Source organism: Hibiscus syriacus, unplaced genomic scaffold, assembly GCF_006381635.1.
Source record: "Hibiscus syriacus cultivar Baekdansim isolate YM2019G1 unplaced genomic scaffold, ASM638163v2 tig00110940_pilon, whole genome shotgun sequence".
In the NCBI taxonomy this organism is placed as follows: Eukaryota; Viridiplantae; Streptophyta; class Magnoliopsida; order Malvales; family Malvaceae; genus Hibiscus; species Hibiscus syriacus.
In genome coordinates, this window is record NW_024062923.1 from 1,005,757 (window position 1) to 1,026,286 (window position 20,530).

The 20,530-nt window shown below is 37.0% G+C and overlaps 1 protein-coding gene and 1 pseudogene across 1 annotated transcript; both read left to right on the top strand.

Moving 5' to 3' along the window:
* Positions 1–4,951: 4,951 nt before the first annotated feature.
* Positions 4,952–9,744, top strand: LOC120147575. Its single transcript, XM_039160916.1, has 5 exons — positions 4,952–5,123; positions 6,301–6,408; positions 6,776–7,499; positions 9,026–9,207; positions 9,315–9,744. Exons 2-5 carry the CDS (start codon positions 6,313–6,315, stop codon positions 9,501–9,503), a joined length of 1,191 nt encoding a protein of 396 aa, XP_039016847.1. The 5' UTR covers positions 4,952–5,123; positions 6,301–6,312; the 3' UTR covers positions 9,504–9,744.
* Positions 9,745–19,463: 9,719 nt separating this feature from the next.
* Positions 19,464–20,262, top strand: LOC120147482 (annotated as a pseudogene).
* Positions 20,263–20,530: the final 268 nt, after the last annotated feature.

The following is a 20,530-nucleotide window of genomic DNA, read 5'->3' on the forward strand; positions in this document are numbered from 1 at the left end:
TGGTGTGTTCCCTATTCACATGAATATTTTATCTGATTTCCGATTTGAATTATGTTCTGACATATGATCTGAAATTTGTTCTATTTCCTGACCTGGATTATGTTCTGATATATGATCTGAATTATGTTTTGTTTTCTGATATCTCCGTTTATTGACGGTAATTGTTTTATTTGGGGCTATTTTTGGAGAAAGTATATATGCAGGTTCCTCGGCTTTATGCTCAGGGCCTTACTTGGTGTGTTGGTGAGTGTATGGTTCTGGGGAACCTACACATTATGGTGTGTTCGGTTGGAGGGATTACTATGGTTTTTTATAAATGTTTTATGGGAGGGTGTTGTTGGAGGAAGTTATCGTTACTGCAGGCTCCTCTGCTTTGTGCTCAGGGCCTTACTTGGTGTGTTGGTGAGTGTATGGTTCTGGGGAACCTACACATTATGGTGTGATCGGTTGGAGGGATTACTATGGCTTTTTATAAATGTTTTATGGGAGGGTGTTGTTGGATGAAGTTACCGTTACTGCAGACTCCTCTGTTTTGTGCTCAGGGCCTTACTTGGTGTGTTGGTGGTGTATGGTTCTAGGGAACCTACACATTATGGTGTGTATGGTTAGAGGGATTAATATGGTTTTTGAATAAAAATATGTTTTAAACTGCCAATGTTTTAAAAGAAAAGATATGTATCTTTTCACTAGTTTTTGCGGGAACACACTAGATAACCTATTATGATCTCCTGAACTCAGTCATCTAAAATATTTCTCTGAACTGAAAGCTCATTGTCTGTTACTACCTTAAATATCAGTAGGATTTTCGCTCAACATAAATATCTGTAGATATGTGAACCGATAAGGAAATATATGTTTATTTGTACCTGCAAGTTCTTCAGCATCATCTGGTAGTTTTGTATTACTGAGCTTTCCAAAGCTCACTCTATTACTCACCATTGTAGGTTAAAAGAATTGTAATAGTGCAATTATCGACTTTATTAAGAGAGTTTTTCCGGCGTTGTTCGTAGAGTATGTTACATGTGATTAGGGGGCATGTAATTGTATTTTGTTTTATATATACGAGTCTGAAAATCTATTTTATTTCTGAATACTGATAAATGATTTTATGAGTTTACATGTTATGATAAAAAGTTTTAAATTTTCTGTAATTTTAAAGTGGGTCGTTCTAGTGGCCCTAATATGACAACCCAGATCGGATCGGGTTATCTGCATCGGTCTGAGGGGGTTATAAAGTCCAAAAAACCCGATAGAATTGGCATCGATCGTGAAGAACTCGATCATTATGGTATGTATAGCAAGTTTTGAACTCCACAATTGTCCTAGGATTCAACCTCCGCACCACCCTAAACCGACTTGGAAGTTCGTTGTAAGATGCATCCCAATCGCCGTGAAGTTTTTTAATGGCATTCTGCTTTTCCTTCCATGCTTTTTTGTATGAGACGGAATACCCATACTGCGATTGTATAGTTGAAATCAACACAACAATAACTATATAGGACCTTGATTTTACCAAGGGCATGATGGCTTGGCAAATCACTTCAGGGTCCAAGTTGGGATAATCTTGGTTGATCCTTCCAGCACAACATGTGTGAGGACCGTTGTATACTGTTAGTTCCCATCTATTATTTTTCCTCTTCCTCTTCAATACGCGAACCATCCAATTATATCCGTTTTCACGTCAGACATAGTGGCATACATACTTTTCTGTCATAAAGCGGTCGACTCTGGACTGAACATAATTACGAATATTGTAATTTTTTATAGTCATCATCGTTTCTTCTTTGCTTGAAAACTCCAATCCTAAATATAACTCATCATTATTTATTGATGAGTCAAATCTATAGTCACCGAGATTAGACATATCCGAAAATTATGGTCCGTACATTGCACCATAATCAGCTTCATACATGTGTGTTGGAGGTTCAGTTTGTGCCACATTTGTGGGAACTTCATCTACATCATCATCATCATCGGAGTTGAACTACGGTGATTCTAGGTGAATGAATATTCTAGTCTTAGCACCATCCGCACCTGGCTCACGAAGCAGTTCTTCTGGTGGAGAAGATGGTTCCTCCATGCTCTCCACATTTAGGTCGAAGAACCTACTACTTGCATGCCTTCCACTTGAACTAGAAGGCATATCGACATTGAGATCGAAAAAGCTCGTAGTAGAATGCCTCCCTCTGGAGCTTAAAGTCATCATGTCAAATAGAAACTGCACAGATTGTTGCGTCGAGGGCATCTCCATATTTAGGTCAAAGAAATTGGCAGATGAATGCATTCCCCTTGAATTAGACGCGATGTTGCTATAGGGATTGTTCGTGAACCCACATCGGTATTGATAGTAAGGAGTTGCTGATGAATGTCTCCCCATTGAAGTTGATGGAATGACTCCATGATGAGGATTTCTCATTATGACATTAAAATCATTACATATTACTGTAGTTGGAGTGTCAACTTGATCATCTAACTCAGCCAGCCCATAGTGGGAGCTTAATGACAGACCCTGAACATCACGCACTTCAACAAACTTTATATACATCTCCGTATCGACGTCTGAATAATGATTTTGAGAATCAACCATCATTTCAACATCATCATTGTTCGATAGTTTGAACGCTGTATAAGTTAACGGAAACAATGATGTTGAAAATCTGTAATGAAACGATGACATTCTTCTAGTACTTCCAACATGAACCTTCCTTGAAATATTCATTATCAACTCCTCAAGAGTTATGTTTCTCTTGAAAGATATTTTAACATAATGATTTGATATGAAAACAACGCCGGTTTCATTTTCCCGAATTTTTCCATCATAATAAACAATAGCTGAAATTCACGTCAATTTTAGAGTTTGAAAGTGAGACAATCTTATATCTGCAAAAAAAAACCCTGAAACAAGCCTAATTAAATAAATAATATATGAATTAAAATATAACGCAATAAAAATTTTACACATAAATGTAAATAATTTAAATAATATAATTTTATATTATTACTGTATAAACAAAAATATTTCGACATATGCTCCCGCTTTCCAATTTTACAACCATAAAAATTAATTGAAAACAATTAGTACAATATTTTATTAAAATAATCATATATAATTATAAAAAATATTATAAAAAATTACATTACAATGAAAGATCGAACGAACTTCTGAATCAAAGATAAGAGGATTGTCAGGTGATATTTACGGGTTGAGAGGATTGTTATTTGATGTTTTCGATTGAGATGATTGTTGTGTGAATTTTACGGGATGAGAGCATTTTATTTATAGCCGAGGGGAAACGCTTTAAAGCCGAGAATTGCGAATACAATTATGCAAGGCGCGACTCATGCACTGTGCCTATTGACGGTAAGGAGTGACCTATGCACCGCGCCTATTTGGTGCATGTCTCACACGACGGTAAGGTGCGACCCATGCACCACCTTACCCAGCGTGGTACCACGTCAGCGTAAGGCGGTGTGCATGGGTCGCGCCTTACACTACGTGACGCCACATCAACATAAGGCGCGATGCATGAGTTACGTCTTCCTGCAAAAGGTGTTAGATAAGAAAATATACCTGAAAAGATGTCTGAGAGGAAAATAAAAAAATCAAGAGTGATTTTTGAGGAAATTCGCCATAATTTTCATTAAAAAAAACTCAACACCTCAATGAAAAAAAGTAAACCTATTTGAAATTTAATCAACTACTCTCTATAGGCCTGTAAACGAATCGAACGCACACGAACGAATGTATGTTCATGTTCGTTCATTTAATAAATAAACGAACATAAACGAACACGAACATAAACGAACAAAATTTTTTTTGTTCATGTTCGTTTATTAAGGAATATAACTTGTTCATGTTCGTTCATTTAATAAATAAACGAACATAAACGAACACGAACATAAACGAACACGAACATAAATGAACACGAACATAAACGTTGGAGACCCTTGTTCTTTCATGAAAAATAGTCGACAATGCAAATCAACCAAATCTACAGTGATAAATAGCGTAAGAGCTTATTAGCAGTGATAAAATGTTTGAAGATATCAAATATTTTGATCGATCTTTTAAAGATATTAAATGATCCGCACGACTTTAATTTAACGCTATAACATTTATCTTAGTGTTCCATGATTACATATGAACAATCATTTTCCGCTATTACACTATTTTTCAGAAATTGCATAGAAACCTTTGTTTTGTTTTCTGGCAAATTCTATATATTTTTCTTTTTACTGATGCTCATATACTTCCGATTTTTACCTTTATCTTCTCATCTATTTCTAGAAAGAAGTATTATGTTTTCTTGAGTTTTAGATGTGAAGATACCCACAATAACTTTACATATCAACTATTAAGTCAAATAAAACAGAGAAAGATGAAAACAGACCTGTAAAACTTCATATTGCACTATAATATAACTTGTTTTAAATCTTTCAGATATCGTCTCCACTCTCCAGTGAACAATAAGATTTGGGAAAAAAGGGGAAAAATGAATATAAGAGCGAGGTGTCTCACAGGTTAACATATTGGATTTAATCTCCAAATAAAATTGGGTTAATTATGGAGTTGGTCATCAGAATATCAGATTAATATTTTTAAGATACTTACAAATTGGTCACCAAAATTGATTTAAGAAGATTGGGTTAAACATAAATGAATGAACATAAACGAACATAATCGAACGAACATAAACGAACATAACCAAACGAACATAACCGAACGTTCACGAACGTAAATGAACGAACGAAACCTATGTTCATGTTTGTTCATTTAATTAAACGAACAAAAAATCTTGTTCATGTTCGTTCATTTAATAAATAAACGCACATAAACGAACTTCCCGCCGCACGGTTCATGAACGGTTCGTTGAACGTTCAGTTCATTTACAGGCCTAACTCTCTAACAAGAAAGAATTTTCCTCAACCCTAAACCTTATCAATAAATCATTTCTTAACTTCGATTACAAAAGTTAAAAATAAAGTTTGAGGCATTATAATCTGTGAACACACAACATAAATTCGTAATCCCAGAAGTTTCCCGTCAACGTTTTAGCTTCTGGTTTTCCTTCATCTTTCATAGCAGGCGGGTTATTCAGTTTTTAAAGGGGGAAAAGGAAAGGGTAATTCCTTCTTCTTCTTCTTTTCAACTTTCCTTCAGATAAAACTCTCTGCTGTTTTTACATCATGATATGATTCTCTCTTTATTGTCAAAATAGATAATTTCTAGACTTTTCCCTTTTTTCTGGGTAATATATGAAATTTTGATGCGGTTTGAATTGTTCTTTTAGCTTGGGAATTCGCATTTGTAAATTTAGCTATTGATCGTTCTGGATTAACCTTTTTTTTCTTTTGTTTTCTCTATAAAGTTGAAAATTATGTGACATTTATTAGTCGAAGCTGTTGATGCGTACGCTCATAAAGTTAATTTGTTCGAAGTAATTGATTATAAATGTTGTTTTTAATTATTGTTTTTAAAGAGTATCTATTGGAAGCTAGGTCTTCGGGAAAGTTGTCGTAAGAGAATTATGTTATGATCCATCCGTACAGCTCATTTGTAATTTTTAAGATTTAGAATTATGGTATTACCTTCTAGTTTGTGATAATCGTTCTTTTATTGCATGGGGTACCATTGATTGCATCTGTAGAATGCATGCCGATATACTGCAATCCTGTGTTCCTCAGTTTTCTTGTACCATTTCCTTGCTCTTTTGTTGTGTCATACTCGGGTTAGAAGTTTGTACATAAAACTGAAGCTTGGTAGGATGAAGATTGGATATTAAGAACAAATATAATATTGATGAAGAATCCATGATTTTTGCCCCTTCATGTGCTTTTTAAGTGATTTGGTCCGGTTCGATAGACTTTTGGCTTTTACATAGTAGCCTCTAGAGGGATCAATGTCATCATGTGAGAACAATATAAAACTTTTGGATGGGGACTATTAGTATGTCTTGGTTTTTCACGATTTATGAATTTTGACTAGGAAGTAGTTCAAGGTCTTATTCATTTTTTTCCCTAGATCAAGGGTCCCTTTCCAAGTAACTATTTTTTTAATCTTCTTCTGGTTAGGCTTGGCACTGCATGAATATGAATCTGTGATTTTTACATTGAACAATACTTGTTTAAGTTATTCGGCATATCCTCTCAGGTTACGATATATGTATCTCAACTGAACTTCCTAACACTGTTCTTTGAAGAGTATACTGATTTTAAATTTACTTTGTTGCAGACAAATGCTTTAAATTTAAAGATAATTGCTAACGTGATATAGTGGAAAAATTCCTTCTGTTATTCTAGCTAGGTTGATTGATGATCACTATGGATTTAGAAGGTATAACCTGGGTGGGGCATGTATATCAGGAATTTGAATCCATGTGCCTTGAGGCGGAAGAAGTTATGTACAAGGTACGCCCCCTTTGATAGTCTTTTCTTGAAACTTCACCAACGATTTTGAGTTATATACTAGGTTTTGTGGACTAAATCCATGAGAACCCTGGTGTTAAAAGGTAGATACGCTTTCTCAACTTCTGCTCCTTGTTTTTCCTGTGTTTCATACCAATAACAATATGCACTGAAGTTTGTTCCGAAGTATGTATTTCTATGTTTTGGGCTTTGTGTTTGAGGTGACTTGTATGGATATTATTAGAGGCATCATTGTTGTGCCATGTGGATGTGTTTCTATTCACTTGTCACCTTTCGTATTTTTTCAGTCCAGTGTACGCTCACGTAAATTGATACTAAAATTCCAGTAATTCATTATCTTTGGGAACAGGACACAGTTAAATATGTGGAGGATCAGGTGCAGACTGTCGGTGCTAGTGTTAAAAAGTTCTACGCTGATGTGATGCAAGACATGGTGCAGGATTTGCTTCTTCCATCTTCATTGGAGCCTAAGGAAGCAGTTGCGGCATCTAATACGCCAGTTGAGAAAAATTCTGTGACATTAAAAAAGCCTAATGTAGGTTTAAAGGAGGCTGCTATAATGAGTAAAGGTGAGCGGGTAACTGAAAATCCAGAAGTAATTGCTGATGTTAATGTAAATGTTGCCAATGTACCTTCCTTCAGCCGGCTTCACATGGATGATAACATATTTGAATCATGCCATGGAAGATTTGTGGAAAGAGCATCCTCTGATGTGCTTTCTGGGGAGAATAGCAACAATGCACATGATAAGCCAAATATTGAGAATTTACCTCTAGCTAGGACCTCCGAATTAACTTCTGTGGAGAATGAGTTCAGCATAATGCCATCATTTTCTGGAAATGCTAATGCAAATCATGAAGTTTTAAGTCATCAGTCACCCACAACATTTTCCCGGATTTTGGTTAAAGAATATGGTTGTGATTCTGTAGAAGAAGGTTGCAATGAAATTAGAAGTGCAAGTGAATCTGCACCTGAAATTCTAAATGATGATTTACAGTTGGGTGAGTCCGTTGCGGATAAAGAAATGGAGATAAGATTGTCATCCTATGTTACTGGATCAGCAGAATCAAATGGTGAGAATTCCTAAACTATGTTATCTTAAGTTTTCCTTGTTTTAAAGTTGCTAATTGTTTATTTTGATTTAGTTGCTGCAGACAGTTGTTCAAATGATGGAATGATTTCTTTAATTAGAAGATCCATGAATGATGACGTTCAACATAGTGAATTTCTGATAAAATTGCTTTTGCATCCTGTCCTCATGGTATCTATATATCATTAAATTTTCAAACTTTCTTTTGAATAAAATTGGGAAAGTCTTTTTATTGGCATTGGTAATTAGGATTTAGTTAAGTTCTGAAATATGGTTTTGATCTGTGAATAATTGAAAAGCCATCTTTGTTTGATCTGATGCTGTGTGGATTTCCGTTTCCAGATCAGTTCTTTTGGGGAAAGAATTAAGTTTTGACGAATTTCCTCCTCCTTTCTAGATAATTTATTTAATTGAGCTTTATTGAGACGTTCACAATCTGCCTGTGCCTTTTAAAGTTTGGATGCATTGTTTGCCTTTTGAAAGAAATAGCCTATCATGTCTACACTGCTTCAGAAAATCTAGATGTCTACTCCAGAAGTTAAAGCACTTGGCTTGGAACTTTAGAATCAAAACTGGAGTTATACACCAAGACTGTAGAACAATTATCAGTTTGTTTACAAAAGTTTTTCATCTTCTAAAACCCAGTTTCTGGTTTATACACAGATTCAAGAACAATTACCTGTATGTTTTACTTCAATAGAACCCTTGTTTCTCCATAAGAGAGAGATCTTATTCCTTTCTAGCCCGAGCTCTAACACTGATTTTGTAAGCAATGTATTGTTAATATTTTGATTTTTCAGGGATTTTACTTTACCAATCGAAGAATCTATGATATCCACGGATTCTTTCTTCTGGGATTTTGTTAGGAAAAAAGGGTTGGGGAAGAGGTGGTGTTGGTTAAGACTGTTATTGAGTGAGGTTAATGTACGATCTTTAAGTCTCACCAACTATGAATAGCAGACGGCTGTTGCACGACCATGATTTAGTTTTTTTGTTTGTTTACCTTAATCCTGAGAAAGGATTTTCTTTTCTTCCTGATATTTAATAACACAAACAAACTTAGAAATGAAGGTGCAAAGTAGAAGTCAAAGTTTGAGGAATCTCATGATTATCTGAACTCCACTTCAGTTATTTTCTTAATTGCTGTGTGTTGGTCTCATTATCTTGCCGGAAACATCTCTCATCCCTCGCCCACTCTCCCCGTTCTTGTATTTTTCTCATTTTGTATATGAGTTTGCTGACTTGTTTGTATATGGGCTTCATTTATGTTTAGCCTAATAAATTTTAATTTGGTACTCGTAAATATTTTAAAATTCAATTAATTTTAAATACAAATAAAAAAAAGCTCAAAACAATTAAATAAAATATAATCTTAAAATTGTTAGGAAAAAAATATGTTTTCATTTATGTTCATTTATTGTGTTAGTTTTTCTCATTTTATATATGAGTTTGCTGACTTGTTTGTATCTGGCAAGCCGCATGTCTTAACTTGGTGAATGAGCTTTGCAGGACAATCGAATAACTGGACCATGGATACAGCAGGTGTCACAAGGACTACTACTGCCTGTAGAAAGCAAACTGGAACTGTTCAAGCGTTAGGCGACACACCGGTTGATGAAAGTTGCATCATGGTGAATGGAGCTGGACTACATTTTCATCGCCGGAAGGATGGTAAACACAAGCCTTACCAGGTGCTTTGACATTCCTTTTGCCTTTCTTTGTAGCTACGGTCCCTCCCCCTTGTTTCTCTCTTTTACTCTCTCGTGAGACTCATTTGACCGTTTCCTCTCTCTCCCAGAAAAAGATTCGTGATGCTATTTCGTCAAGAATGAGGTCAGCAAGGAAAAAGGAATACCAACAACTTGCACTATGGTATGGAGATGATGTAGAATCTGATAAAGACTGCAAGAGTTACTCATTATCATCGGGATCACCAACTCCCGATATCTTGGATTCTGAGTGTCAAATGCCATATCTATGTACATAATTAAATTAACCATCCTGCGCCTGTTAAAAGGAAATGAGCAATGCCGAACTTGCTTTGGTAATTGTGCTTGCTTTACACTTGATTTATGTGTCATAGCTACCTAACCAATCTCTACAAATGAACCACCGATAACACTCCCTCTCAAGTTCTCAAGTTGAAGGGTGATAGATGTCACTCACTCCCAACTTGGATTACAAATCTGCCAGCTCCTCTTGTCAAAACATGTTGAATCCAGACGATTTCCTTCAAATATTCTCTTCGATCAAGTGACAATCAATTTTAATGTGTTCTATTTTTTTCATGGAATGTCGGATTACCTGCAATTTGCAAAGGCGCTTGACTATAGCAAACCATTAAGCATTTCTTCATATTCAACACCCAACCCGGCTATTAATATATCCTTCAACCAAGCCATCCGAGTGATATTGACTCTATGAACCCATTTGCTGCAAATGGGAATTATGTTGGATAAAAGAACAACCTCCCATGTGCCATTGATCTCCGAGGCTTGAATTTCTTGTTTCACGTATCAGGCTCACCACCAGGCAAACACCAGCGACTGTAATCAGGGCCACCCTGCGGTTGCTTTTTCTTCCAATAAATCGAAGAATGCACATCTTTTCTCAACTCTTTTAAGAGAAAATCGCCTCAGTGACCAAAAATGCCTTATAATATACGATTTTAACCAACTTTTTTTGGATTTGCCAAAATGACCAACAAAATCGTAACGCGAAATAAAAATCGCAACGCGATCCCCAGAATCGCAAATCAGTTTCCAAAATCGCAACGCGATTCTTGAAAATCGCAATGCGATAGTACAAATTCGCATTGCGATTTTCCAAAATCGCAACGCGAATATGAAAATCGCAACGCGAACACATAAATCGCAACGCGTATCCGTAAATCGCAACGTGTATCCGTATATCGCAACGCGTATCCGTAAATCGCAACGATAATACATAAAATCGCAACGCGTATCCGTAAATCGCAACGCGATATTTAAAGCGCCATTATAATCGCTACGCGTATTTTATTTTCAAATTACAAAAACGAATATTAAGACAAAATCCCGTAATCGCAACTCATAACCTAAAACCTAAAATCACAACTCAGTCCCATCTCCATCTCTCACTCTCTACGGCGAAGAAATCCGTCCCCATCTCCGAAGATTTCCGTCCCCATCTCCGGCGAAATCCCTCACAACCATTCACGGTCAGAAATCCCTCACAATATTCAGAAATGGAAAATCAACCTCCGAGGGTTAGTTTTTTTAATTATTTTTATTTTGAAATGTTTGCATTATTGTAGGTTTTTCATATTGAAACTGATGATAAGTTTACTGGTCATTTCAATAATAGATTAACCATTTCACTTAGATTTCATTTCGCGTTACGATTCTGTCGTTGCGATTTTCATTTCGCGTTGCTATTCTCTCGTTGCGATTTTCAAGTTAGTATTTGTCTTTGTCTTTGTTCTGTCTTTTGGTTGAAGTAATGCAATCCATTCAAGTTTCAATTTGCAGAAGAGTCGCAACGAGATAAATGAAAATCGCAACGAGAGAATGACTGTCGCAACGAGAGAAATGAAAATCGCAACGAGAGAATCGCAACGCGAAATGAAAATCGCAACGAGAGAATCGCAACGCGAAACCAAAATCGCATTGCGATTTTCATTTCGCGTTGCGATTCTCTCGTTGCGATTTTCATTTCGCGTTGCGATTATCTCGTTGCGATTGTCATTTCGCGTTGCGATTCTCTCGTTGCGATTTTCATTTCAACCAAAAGACAAAACAGTGTTGCAAATTTTAGTTTCAAGAATAAACTACTACTTTTTATGTTTATTGTTTTTGGTATATCTTCACAGTGTAGTTTTTGGTATATCTAACTTGGTATGTTTATTGTTTTTGTAGAAATTTTTTTCGGCTCAATTGACCTTGAGAAATAAAGTCAGCCTGGCCACTACAATTGCTTCGAAGCTTTCACCTGCTCAAAGACAATTGTTTGAGGAAACCTGCTTCGGGCCATGGCTGAGAGTACAGCATCCGGGTGGAGATGCTAATTTGACCCATTTATGGCTTCAGACCATGACATCAAATCTACCCGACAGTATACAACGTGGTGAGGAAGAGATATGGTTTCATTTTTCACCAGCGTATACTTGTTTTGGGCGGAAAGAGTTCTGCTTAATCACTGGTCTACGATTCGGACACGATGATGTAGGCCGGTACACTCGTCATATCGCCCGCCCATCATGGTTATCCCGGGTTTTTCCGGATGAGTCAATGGAGAAGCCGAACCTACATGTCGACGACCTGAAGAAATTGTTTAATAAGAAAGCTGGTTTCACTCGGATGGATGACGTCGATGTTGTCCGAGTATGCCTTCTACTACTTGTGTATGCCGGCTTTTTAGGCAGAGAGGCCAGACAACCTATTCATCGGGAGCTAATAATATTGGTAGAGGACCTGAATGCATGGAATCTGTTTCCGTGGGGTTCGTATATATGGAAAGCTACCTGGACTAAGTTGTCGTCTGCCTTTGATGACCGCAAAAGTTTGCGGGGCGATGGGTCCAAATACACTTGTCAGGCTTTGTTTGGGCCTTTAAGGTAAGAATTTCTATATAATGTTTCTAAAATTATAATTAATTATTTAACAATTACTAATTTTGTTATTATATTGTTTGTAGATTTGGATATTCGAGGCTTTCCCCAGCATGCGTACATATGCAATAAAAACGTCAAATGATATTCCCAGGGCTATTTCCTGGAAGAGGAAAACTCTGTTGGATTGGGAAGACTTAATACCATATGCGACAATAAATAATGTAAGTTAACACAAATACTTTCATATAATATATAAACAAGTTATTAATAGTAGACGTTTAACTTTGTTTGAGTTTTTATATTTTAGGAGGCCAACATTCCATTACAAAGACTGACACCCGGAGGAAGAGCTTGCCACTGATTGGTGGCAAGCTAGTCAGAGTTTTTTTGATGGCACGGATGATGAGCAGCATCCACTTCCTCCAATTCGAGAGCCATCACCTCACCTAGAGCCATCAACCCGATCGACCCGACTATACACCTCTAGAACGAGAGCCATCACCTATCCCGTCACATCATCGAGCCTCTTCTCCACCATCACCTCATGATAGGCGACCGGCAAAGATGCCACGACTCCTATCTCCCTGTTCTCCACCTCTACCTCCACGGGATGAGTCAAGGGAGTTACGTGATGAGGTCAATGCCTTGCGTGAGGAGATCGGTACTCTACGCGATAACGATGGTGCATGGCGTGTGGAGGTGTCAACTTTACGTGGTGAGGTTGCCGCTCTACGTGAGATGATAGTATCGTTGCAGAATGAGGTTCATACTCTACGCAACGAGGTAAGTTTAAGATTTTCCATATTTAACTTAATGATAAATTTACTCGTAATTTCACTTAGATTAGTCATTTCACTTAGATGCTTAGTAAATTTATTCGGTTGCTGCCCAATTCTGCTAAACTGTGTATTCTTTAACACTGTGAATAGTATTTGTCTTTGTTTTGTCTTTTGGTTGAAAGTAAATTTGTTCGGTTGCTGCCAATTCTGCTAAACTGTGTATTCTTTAACACTGTGAAATAGTATTTGTCTTTGTTTTGTCTTTGGTTGAAAGTAAATTTGTTCGGTTGCTGCCAATTCTGCTAAACTGTGTATTCTTTAACACTGTGAAATAGTATTTGTCTTTGTTTTGTCTTTTGGTTGAAAGTAAATTTGTTCGGTTGCTGCCAATTCTGCTAAACTGTGTATTCTTTAACACTGTGAAATAGTATTTGTCTTTGTTTTGTCTTTTGGTTGAAAGTAAATTTGTTCGGTTGCTGCCAATTCTGCTAAACTGTGTATTCTTTAACACTGTGAAATAGTATTTGTCTTTGTTTTGTCTTTTGGTTGAAAGTAAATTTGTTCGGTTGCTGCCAATTCTGCTAAACTGTGTATTCTTTAACACTGTGAAATAGTATTTGTCTTTGTTTTGTCTTTTGGAAAGTAAATTTGTTCGGTTGCTGCCAATTCTGCTAAACTGTGTATTCTTTAACACTGTGAAATAGTATTTGTCTTTGTTTTGTCTTTTTGAAAGTAAATTTGTTCGGTTGCTGCCAATTCTGCTAAACTGTGTATTCTTTAACACTGTGAAATAGTATTTGTCTTTGTTTTGTCTTTTGGTTGAAGTAATGCAATCCATTCAAGTTTCAATTTGCAGAAGAAGAAATAGTTTACTTTCGCAACACGAAACTTAAAATCGCAACGCGAAACCAAAATCGCAACGCGAAATGAAAATCGCAACGACAGAATCGCAACGCGAAACCAAAATCGCAACGATAAGATCGCAACGCGAAACCAAAATCGCATTGCGATTTTCATTTCGCGTTGCGATTCTTTCGTTGCGATTTTCATTTCGCATTGCGATTCTGTCGTTGCGATTTTCATTTCGCGTTGCGATTTTGGTTTCGCGTTGCGATTTTAAGTTTCGTGTTGCGAAAGTAAACTATTTCTTCTTCTGCAAATTGAAACTTGAATGGATTGCATTACTTCAACCAATAGACAAAACAAAGACAAATACTAACTTCAGGGTATTAGTTTGAAACATATTTTTCTTTGTTATCTGATGCATTTTGTGAACTATGATAGAATAATGACTTGGGTGAATACAATGCAAGTTTGAAACATTTGTCTTTGTTTTCACTGTTTAAATATCATGTCTGTTTATTTACTGATTTTTTTATTTAATTATTTAGCGGCCCGATAGAGTGGATGCTTTACGTCGGGTTATGCTTGCACGACGGAGTTCACGCATCAGACAGCGTGCACGTGCTATTAAGTCTCCGTACACCCCAATAGTGCGAAGACACCGCAAGAAGAAGCCCGACTCGCCTGTCATCCCTCAAGAGTCCACTCCTATCGTTGAAGAGGCCCCCCCTATCATTCCTCGAGAGTCCCCTCCCACCGATCAAGAGGCCACTGTCATCATTGAAGAGGTCCCTCCCACCATTCAAGAGCCCGATTCACATGGCGTCATATGTAGGCTTCTTGAGAAACCCTCTGACGTGCCGGACATGATGGATTCAAGTTGGCTCTCGTATGAGTTACCGGCCAGTACCATACCGGTATCTGAAGAGGAGAGGGAACAACTACCGGACACAATTCTGGATAACACCCTTTGGACACAATTCAAGTTGGCTCTCGTATGCTTGGCGTTGGAGCGTTTGACGACGGGAAGCATCAAGTATCTACCTCCCACCGATAGAGATAGAGCTGTAGTAGGCTTGTGGTTTCGGCATTATATGGCTAAATCGATATATACGAGACGCTGCCTACCTGCATCCGCGTTATAAAAATGTCCATAAACAATTGGTAAGTTTATATACTTTTGGTTTGAAAATGTTTGGTTAAGTACCTAGAATTCAATAATTTGCTGTTTGTAGGTTTTAGATGTGTAGAAAGTGTTGTTTGAGCAAATGTTTGGTTTCTGCAGGTTAATCTCAGAAGTGAACTGCGTGAAAATGATGTATAGCTGAAAAAGTTGATTCAATAGTTTAATTGATTGTTTTTTGATTGTTTAATTGATTTGTAAAAGTTGATTCAATAGTAGATGATCGGAAATAAGAATTATTGCTTATTTTTTGATTGTTTAATTGATTTGTAAAAGATGATTTGTATAAGTTGATTTGTGTAATTGATGCGAACATAATTCTTATTTGTGCTTGTTTAATTGATTGAAATGTAATGGTTGATTTTGTTGATTTCAATCTGCATTATGTTGAAGGCAAAAATGACTATCGCAATGCGAAATGAAAATCGCAATGCGAAATGAAAATCGCAACGAGATAATCGCAATGCGAAATGAAAATCGCAATGCGGAAATGAAAATCGCAACGAGAGAATCGCAATGCGTTTATAATTTCGCATTGCGATTCTCTCGTTGCGATTTTCATTTCGCATTGCGATTTTCATTTCGCATTGCGATTCTCTCGTTGCGATTTTCATTTCGCATTGCGATTTTCATTTCGCATTGCGATTTTCATTTCGCATTGCGATTCTCTCGTTGCGATTTTCATTTCCGCATTGCGATTTTCATGTTGGGATTTTCATTTCGCATTGCGATTCTCTCGTTGCGATTGTAATTTCCGTGTTGCGATAGTCAAATGCATGCCTAATAGTGATAACAACTGAATAAAAGAGTTGGTTAAGTCAAAATGGTTGGCCTGAGTCATTAATTCAACTGAAAATGTTAAAAGTTCACACATAAAATCCACATAATACAACGTTTGCATTTAAAAATCACCTAAGTTAACAGTCCCAAAAGGTGAAGCCAATTGTGATTGGGATTTTAAAGATGATTGCCTTTTGCTTGACACCATATGAGCTTTGGATTTTGATGAGGATCCATATTTTGGTAGAGGAAAAGATGATTTTGATGGCACTGGTGATCCACATGTCAACCTTGTATGACCACTTTCCTTGCACCGACTACATGTCGATCTCTTCTTCTCTTCACCCTTAGACGGTATACGATCGTGACTTTTTGGTCGGCCAGGTAGCCTTCTGTCCATGGCTGGTGGCAAAACTGTTTGTAAGTCATCTGGTATGTCCCACTCAGAAGGATGTGGAATAGGGTAGACAATCTCGGCATAAGTCTGTCGATAAACTTCTGTAGTGTAGCAATCCATAGCGTATGCGCTTGAATCATCTTGGTTTAAATGAAGAGCAACTTTTATAACATGGCCACACGGATAACCAGATGTTTGCCATTTCATACAACACGTCTTTGCATTTAGATCGACTAGCCCATTTAAGTTATTATCCAGTACTTGAAACAAAGTGTTTGAACATGGTTCAACTCTCCATGACGTTGACTTCACAACACGTTTCGTTATCTTTTTTTTCAGTCCATGGTGTAACACGATGTTCCAATGTTCCTGTAAATTTAAATAAACAATACTTAGTAAAATATATAAATATGATAAGTTACGAATTCAAAGAAATAATACCTGCATGGTTTCTTTTCTTGTAGTACCACTGTGAATAGAGGCTCGAAAAAACTCCATTAACATAGTAATGGGTAATTTCCGGGAATGACGACTTAGAGCGTTGATTGATTCGCACTATTAGACGTCATGAAACCATATCTTGCTCCAAGTTGATGTACTCTTGACCATCTTTCAAACCCGATCTTCTAGTGTTTGAGCACACGAGGCAAAACACGTCTTAAACAATTTATATGCTTATTGAAATCCACTTCCCGATAAGCTTTTACAGCCTTCCAGTATGTCCATTTGTGCTTTTTTATACCAGCAGACCTTGATTTTAGATTTCTATACAAAATGAACACCACAAAGTCCATGAAAAGCATCTGGGAAACACCTTCTAACAGCGTTGTCAATTGAGTTTGCCCTATCGGATATGATTGTCAGATTGCTAATAGGACCTATGCAATCCCTAAGATGCCCCATAAACCATGTCCATGAATCAGAGGTTTCAGATTTGCCAACCCCGTAAGCTATTGGCAATATCCCATTGTTAGCATCCATGGCTACTGCTAATAAGTTTACTCCAAGGTATCGACCTTTCAAATGTGCTCCGTCAACTATATAACTGGGCGCATGCAAGTAATAACGAACGAATCTACAAAATAATATACACAAGAAATATAATCATTTAAATGTGAAATGCATGTAACTAACAAAATGAGTCAACAAAATTATATTGATTTACTAACCGTAGCACCAATGGCGATAAACAGCAACTCAAAGCGTCCATCTCTATCTGTTTTGATATGAGTTACCGACCCAGGATTTTTCAGCTTTAAATTGTGACAATAAGCCGGCAGTTGGGCAAACGATGCTTCTGGCGACCCCCTCAACAATTCCAAGGCATAACATTTGGCTCTCCAAGCTTGAGAATATGATATACTAATCTTGAATCGAGCATTCATGTCAGTCATAATTTCATGTCCCCGATATACCCTGCCATTCAAAAACATTAACTCAGCCAGAAAACCACCCAACACCTTTTTGTTTGCCTGTCTATGGTGAGGAAAAACTTGGGTTCTTGAACATGTATGTTTATCAATAAAAGTCCTAACTTGAAACACTTCGCAATCTTTTATTCTCTTTGCAATCATACGCCACGTACAGTTTTTGTCAATCATACCCTTGTTTCGAAACGATCTTTGCTTGATTTGTTAACTTTTAGTTGATAGCCATCTTCCACATTTCGTATACAAAGATATCTTCAAGTCTTCCTTTGTATCAAAACAATCATCTTTCTTGATACGAATAACTTTGTGTAACAATCAACTGCTTTCTTTACCAACTCTTCTTCCGGTATCTGAAGTAATTCTGGCATATTCCAGTTATACGCCTGTGGCATTTTCTTTTCTTCGGGACTTTTTCTTCTTCTTTTCTTCTTCAGGATTATATGAATTACAGAATGGATGTTCAACATGTTCATTCACAGTCGTAACTTCCTCCTCATTATCATCAACAATACATTCTTCGACAACGGCTGTTTCATCATCAAAATTCGGGTATTGACCAATATCAAAATCATTACACGCAGGGTCTGTTTCTTCTTCTGAAACATCATCAAAATCCTGTATTGACCAATATCAAAGTCCGGATATTGACCAAGACCAAATTTCGAATACTGACTAGTACTCACAATTTTTTCTGTTGGCTCATCATCGTCTAACTGTCAATACGAAACCGGAATTTGGTGCTGAAAGTTGATTGGGATTTGGATTAGAGAAAGGTTGTGGGTTTTGAGAAAAACTTAGTTGATTACTACCCGCTACTGACCCAACAATACTACTTCTAGGTTCAACAACATACAATGTAACATCATCTTGTGAAACACTAATGTAAGCAATGAATCGTTCAACATCTTCATTGTCGGTTAACAAATAAACTTTACCATTTCTCTGATAAGATAGCCTAAATCCACTTAGGGGCTCTAAATTCAATTTATTTGAAACACGTAGCATTAGAGTTTCATAAGTTAACTTTGTAAAGACAATTTTAGTTGAAGATTCATGGGTAAAGGCATATATTGTAAAACACCATGAACATTATCCCATGACCCCCAAAACACAAATCTATCCAAACATGATCAACATTAGATGATTTCATGGTTGTAAATTAATTTACTAAACAGACGAGCTGCGAAACTAAAACATGTTGCCGGATTGGGAAGGATGTCGTTGGATATAGGAACGGATGTCGCCGGAGAGAGTGATAGATGGAGATGGAATGAGTTGCGATTTAGGGATTTAGTTTATGATTTCAGTGTTATATACCCAAAATTTCAGTGTTGTGATTTACAGATTCTCGTTGCGATTTACGGATTATCGTTGCGATTTACAGATTCTCGTTGCGATTTACGGATTATCGTTGCGATTTACGGATACGCGTTGCGATATACGGATACGCATTGCGATTTACCCATACGCGTTGCGATTTACGGATACACGTTGCGATTTACGGATACGTGTTGCGATTTATGTGTTCGCGTTGCGATTTTCATATTCGCGTTGCGATTTTGGAAAATCGCAATGCGAATTTGTACTATCGCATTGCGATTTTCAAGAATCGCGTTACGATTTTGGAAACTGATTTGCGATTCTGGGGATCGCGTTGCGATTTTTATTTCGCGTTGCGATTTTGTTGGTCATTTTGGCAAATCCAAAAAAAATTGGTTAAAATCGTATATTATAACTTTTTTTTGGTCACTGAGGCGATTTTCTCCTCTTTTAATCAATGGTTTACTCTTTTTCAATTTGAAGGCCTCATCTCCCTTGACCTGTTGAGTTGCCCTGTAATACTTGCGTCTCCCTGAACGCAACGGAGACACCCCCCAGGAAGAACACTTTTGTTTCACTTGTTTCGATGTTTTTTTCCAATCCATATTTGCATCTCCGGCTTAAATGCTCGTCCAGCTTCGTATCGGTATACAGTTTCTGTTTGAACAGAAACCAGTCCCACGTACAAGTAAATTGTTGTATATATATAATAGTACTATACTGGTTTTGCTAAACCAAAGAAAGATGAACCAACATATATTTAACAATCCAGTATGATATTATTACATTAATAATAAAATTTGTTATATGTAATAATACTATACTAGATTATATGGATTTTATAATAACATCGTATAATTAAAGAAAATAACAAGAGTAATGAAAAAATAACACAGGTAGCTGCTGGGTGTTATCGGCTATCGCAGCAACCGAAGGGATTCACCAACTACAGGCCAGCTAAATTCCTTGTCTGAGCAAGAACTGGTTTAATGTGATAAAGGTGTGGATCAAGGATGTGAAGATGGTGAAATGGAAGATGCATTTAAGTTCATAATCTGCAACCATGGCATTGCATCCAAAGCCTCTTACCCATACAAGGGCGATGATGGAACTTGCAACAAATCAAAGTAGGTTGTTCCGGCAAAAATGAGCAGGTGTTACAGAAGGCTGCTGCAAACCAGCCAGAGGTTTCGCCTTCCAATTCTACTCGAGTGGAATTTTCACTGGAGATTGCGGAACAGATCTAGACCATGGTGTTACAGCCATCGGATATGGTACATCCGGAGATTGTACTGATTATTGGCTCATCAAGAACTCGTGGGGAACAGGATTGGGTGACGAAGGTTATATCAGGATGCAACGGAACATCAAAGCCAAAGGTGGTCTTTGTGGCATAGCCATGGACTCCTATCCAACAGTCTAAAAGCTCAAATTTGAATATCATAATCACAAACATCTACGACTTGCCTATCCACTCTGTTGATACCCCATTCACATGTAAGGATGAAAAACCGATTGTCTTGAAAGTTGCACGCAAAAATACAGCAGTTCAACATAAATATTCAAATTACTTCTATTAAGATACTGCTTTAATACTGAGCTCCTCAATGAAGTTAAAAATGAAAATCACACCTAATGTCTTAAAGGCACGAGGAACATTCTATCAGCAGCAACCAAAGTAAAAATGGCTT

Excerpts from the sequence above, each read along its gene's own strand:
- LOC120147575 (XM_039160916.1), top strand. The coding sequence starts at position 6,313 with ATGATCACTATGGATTTAGAAGGTATAACCTGGGTGGGGCATGTATAT. Across the intron at positions 6,409-6,775 it reads CGGAAGAAGTTATGTACAAG|GACACAGTTAAATATGTGGA; the intron begins GTACGCCCCCTT and ends CTTTGGGAACAG. Across the intron at positions 7,500-9,025 it reads TGGATCAGCAGAATCAAATG|GACAATCGAATAACTGGACC; the intron begins GTGAGAATTCCT and ends TGAGCTTTGCAG.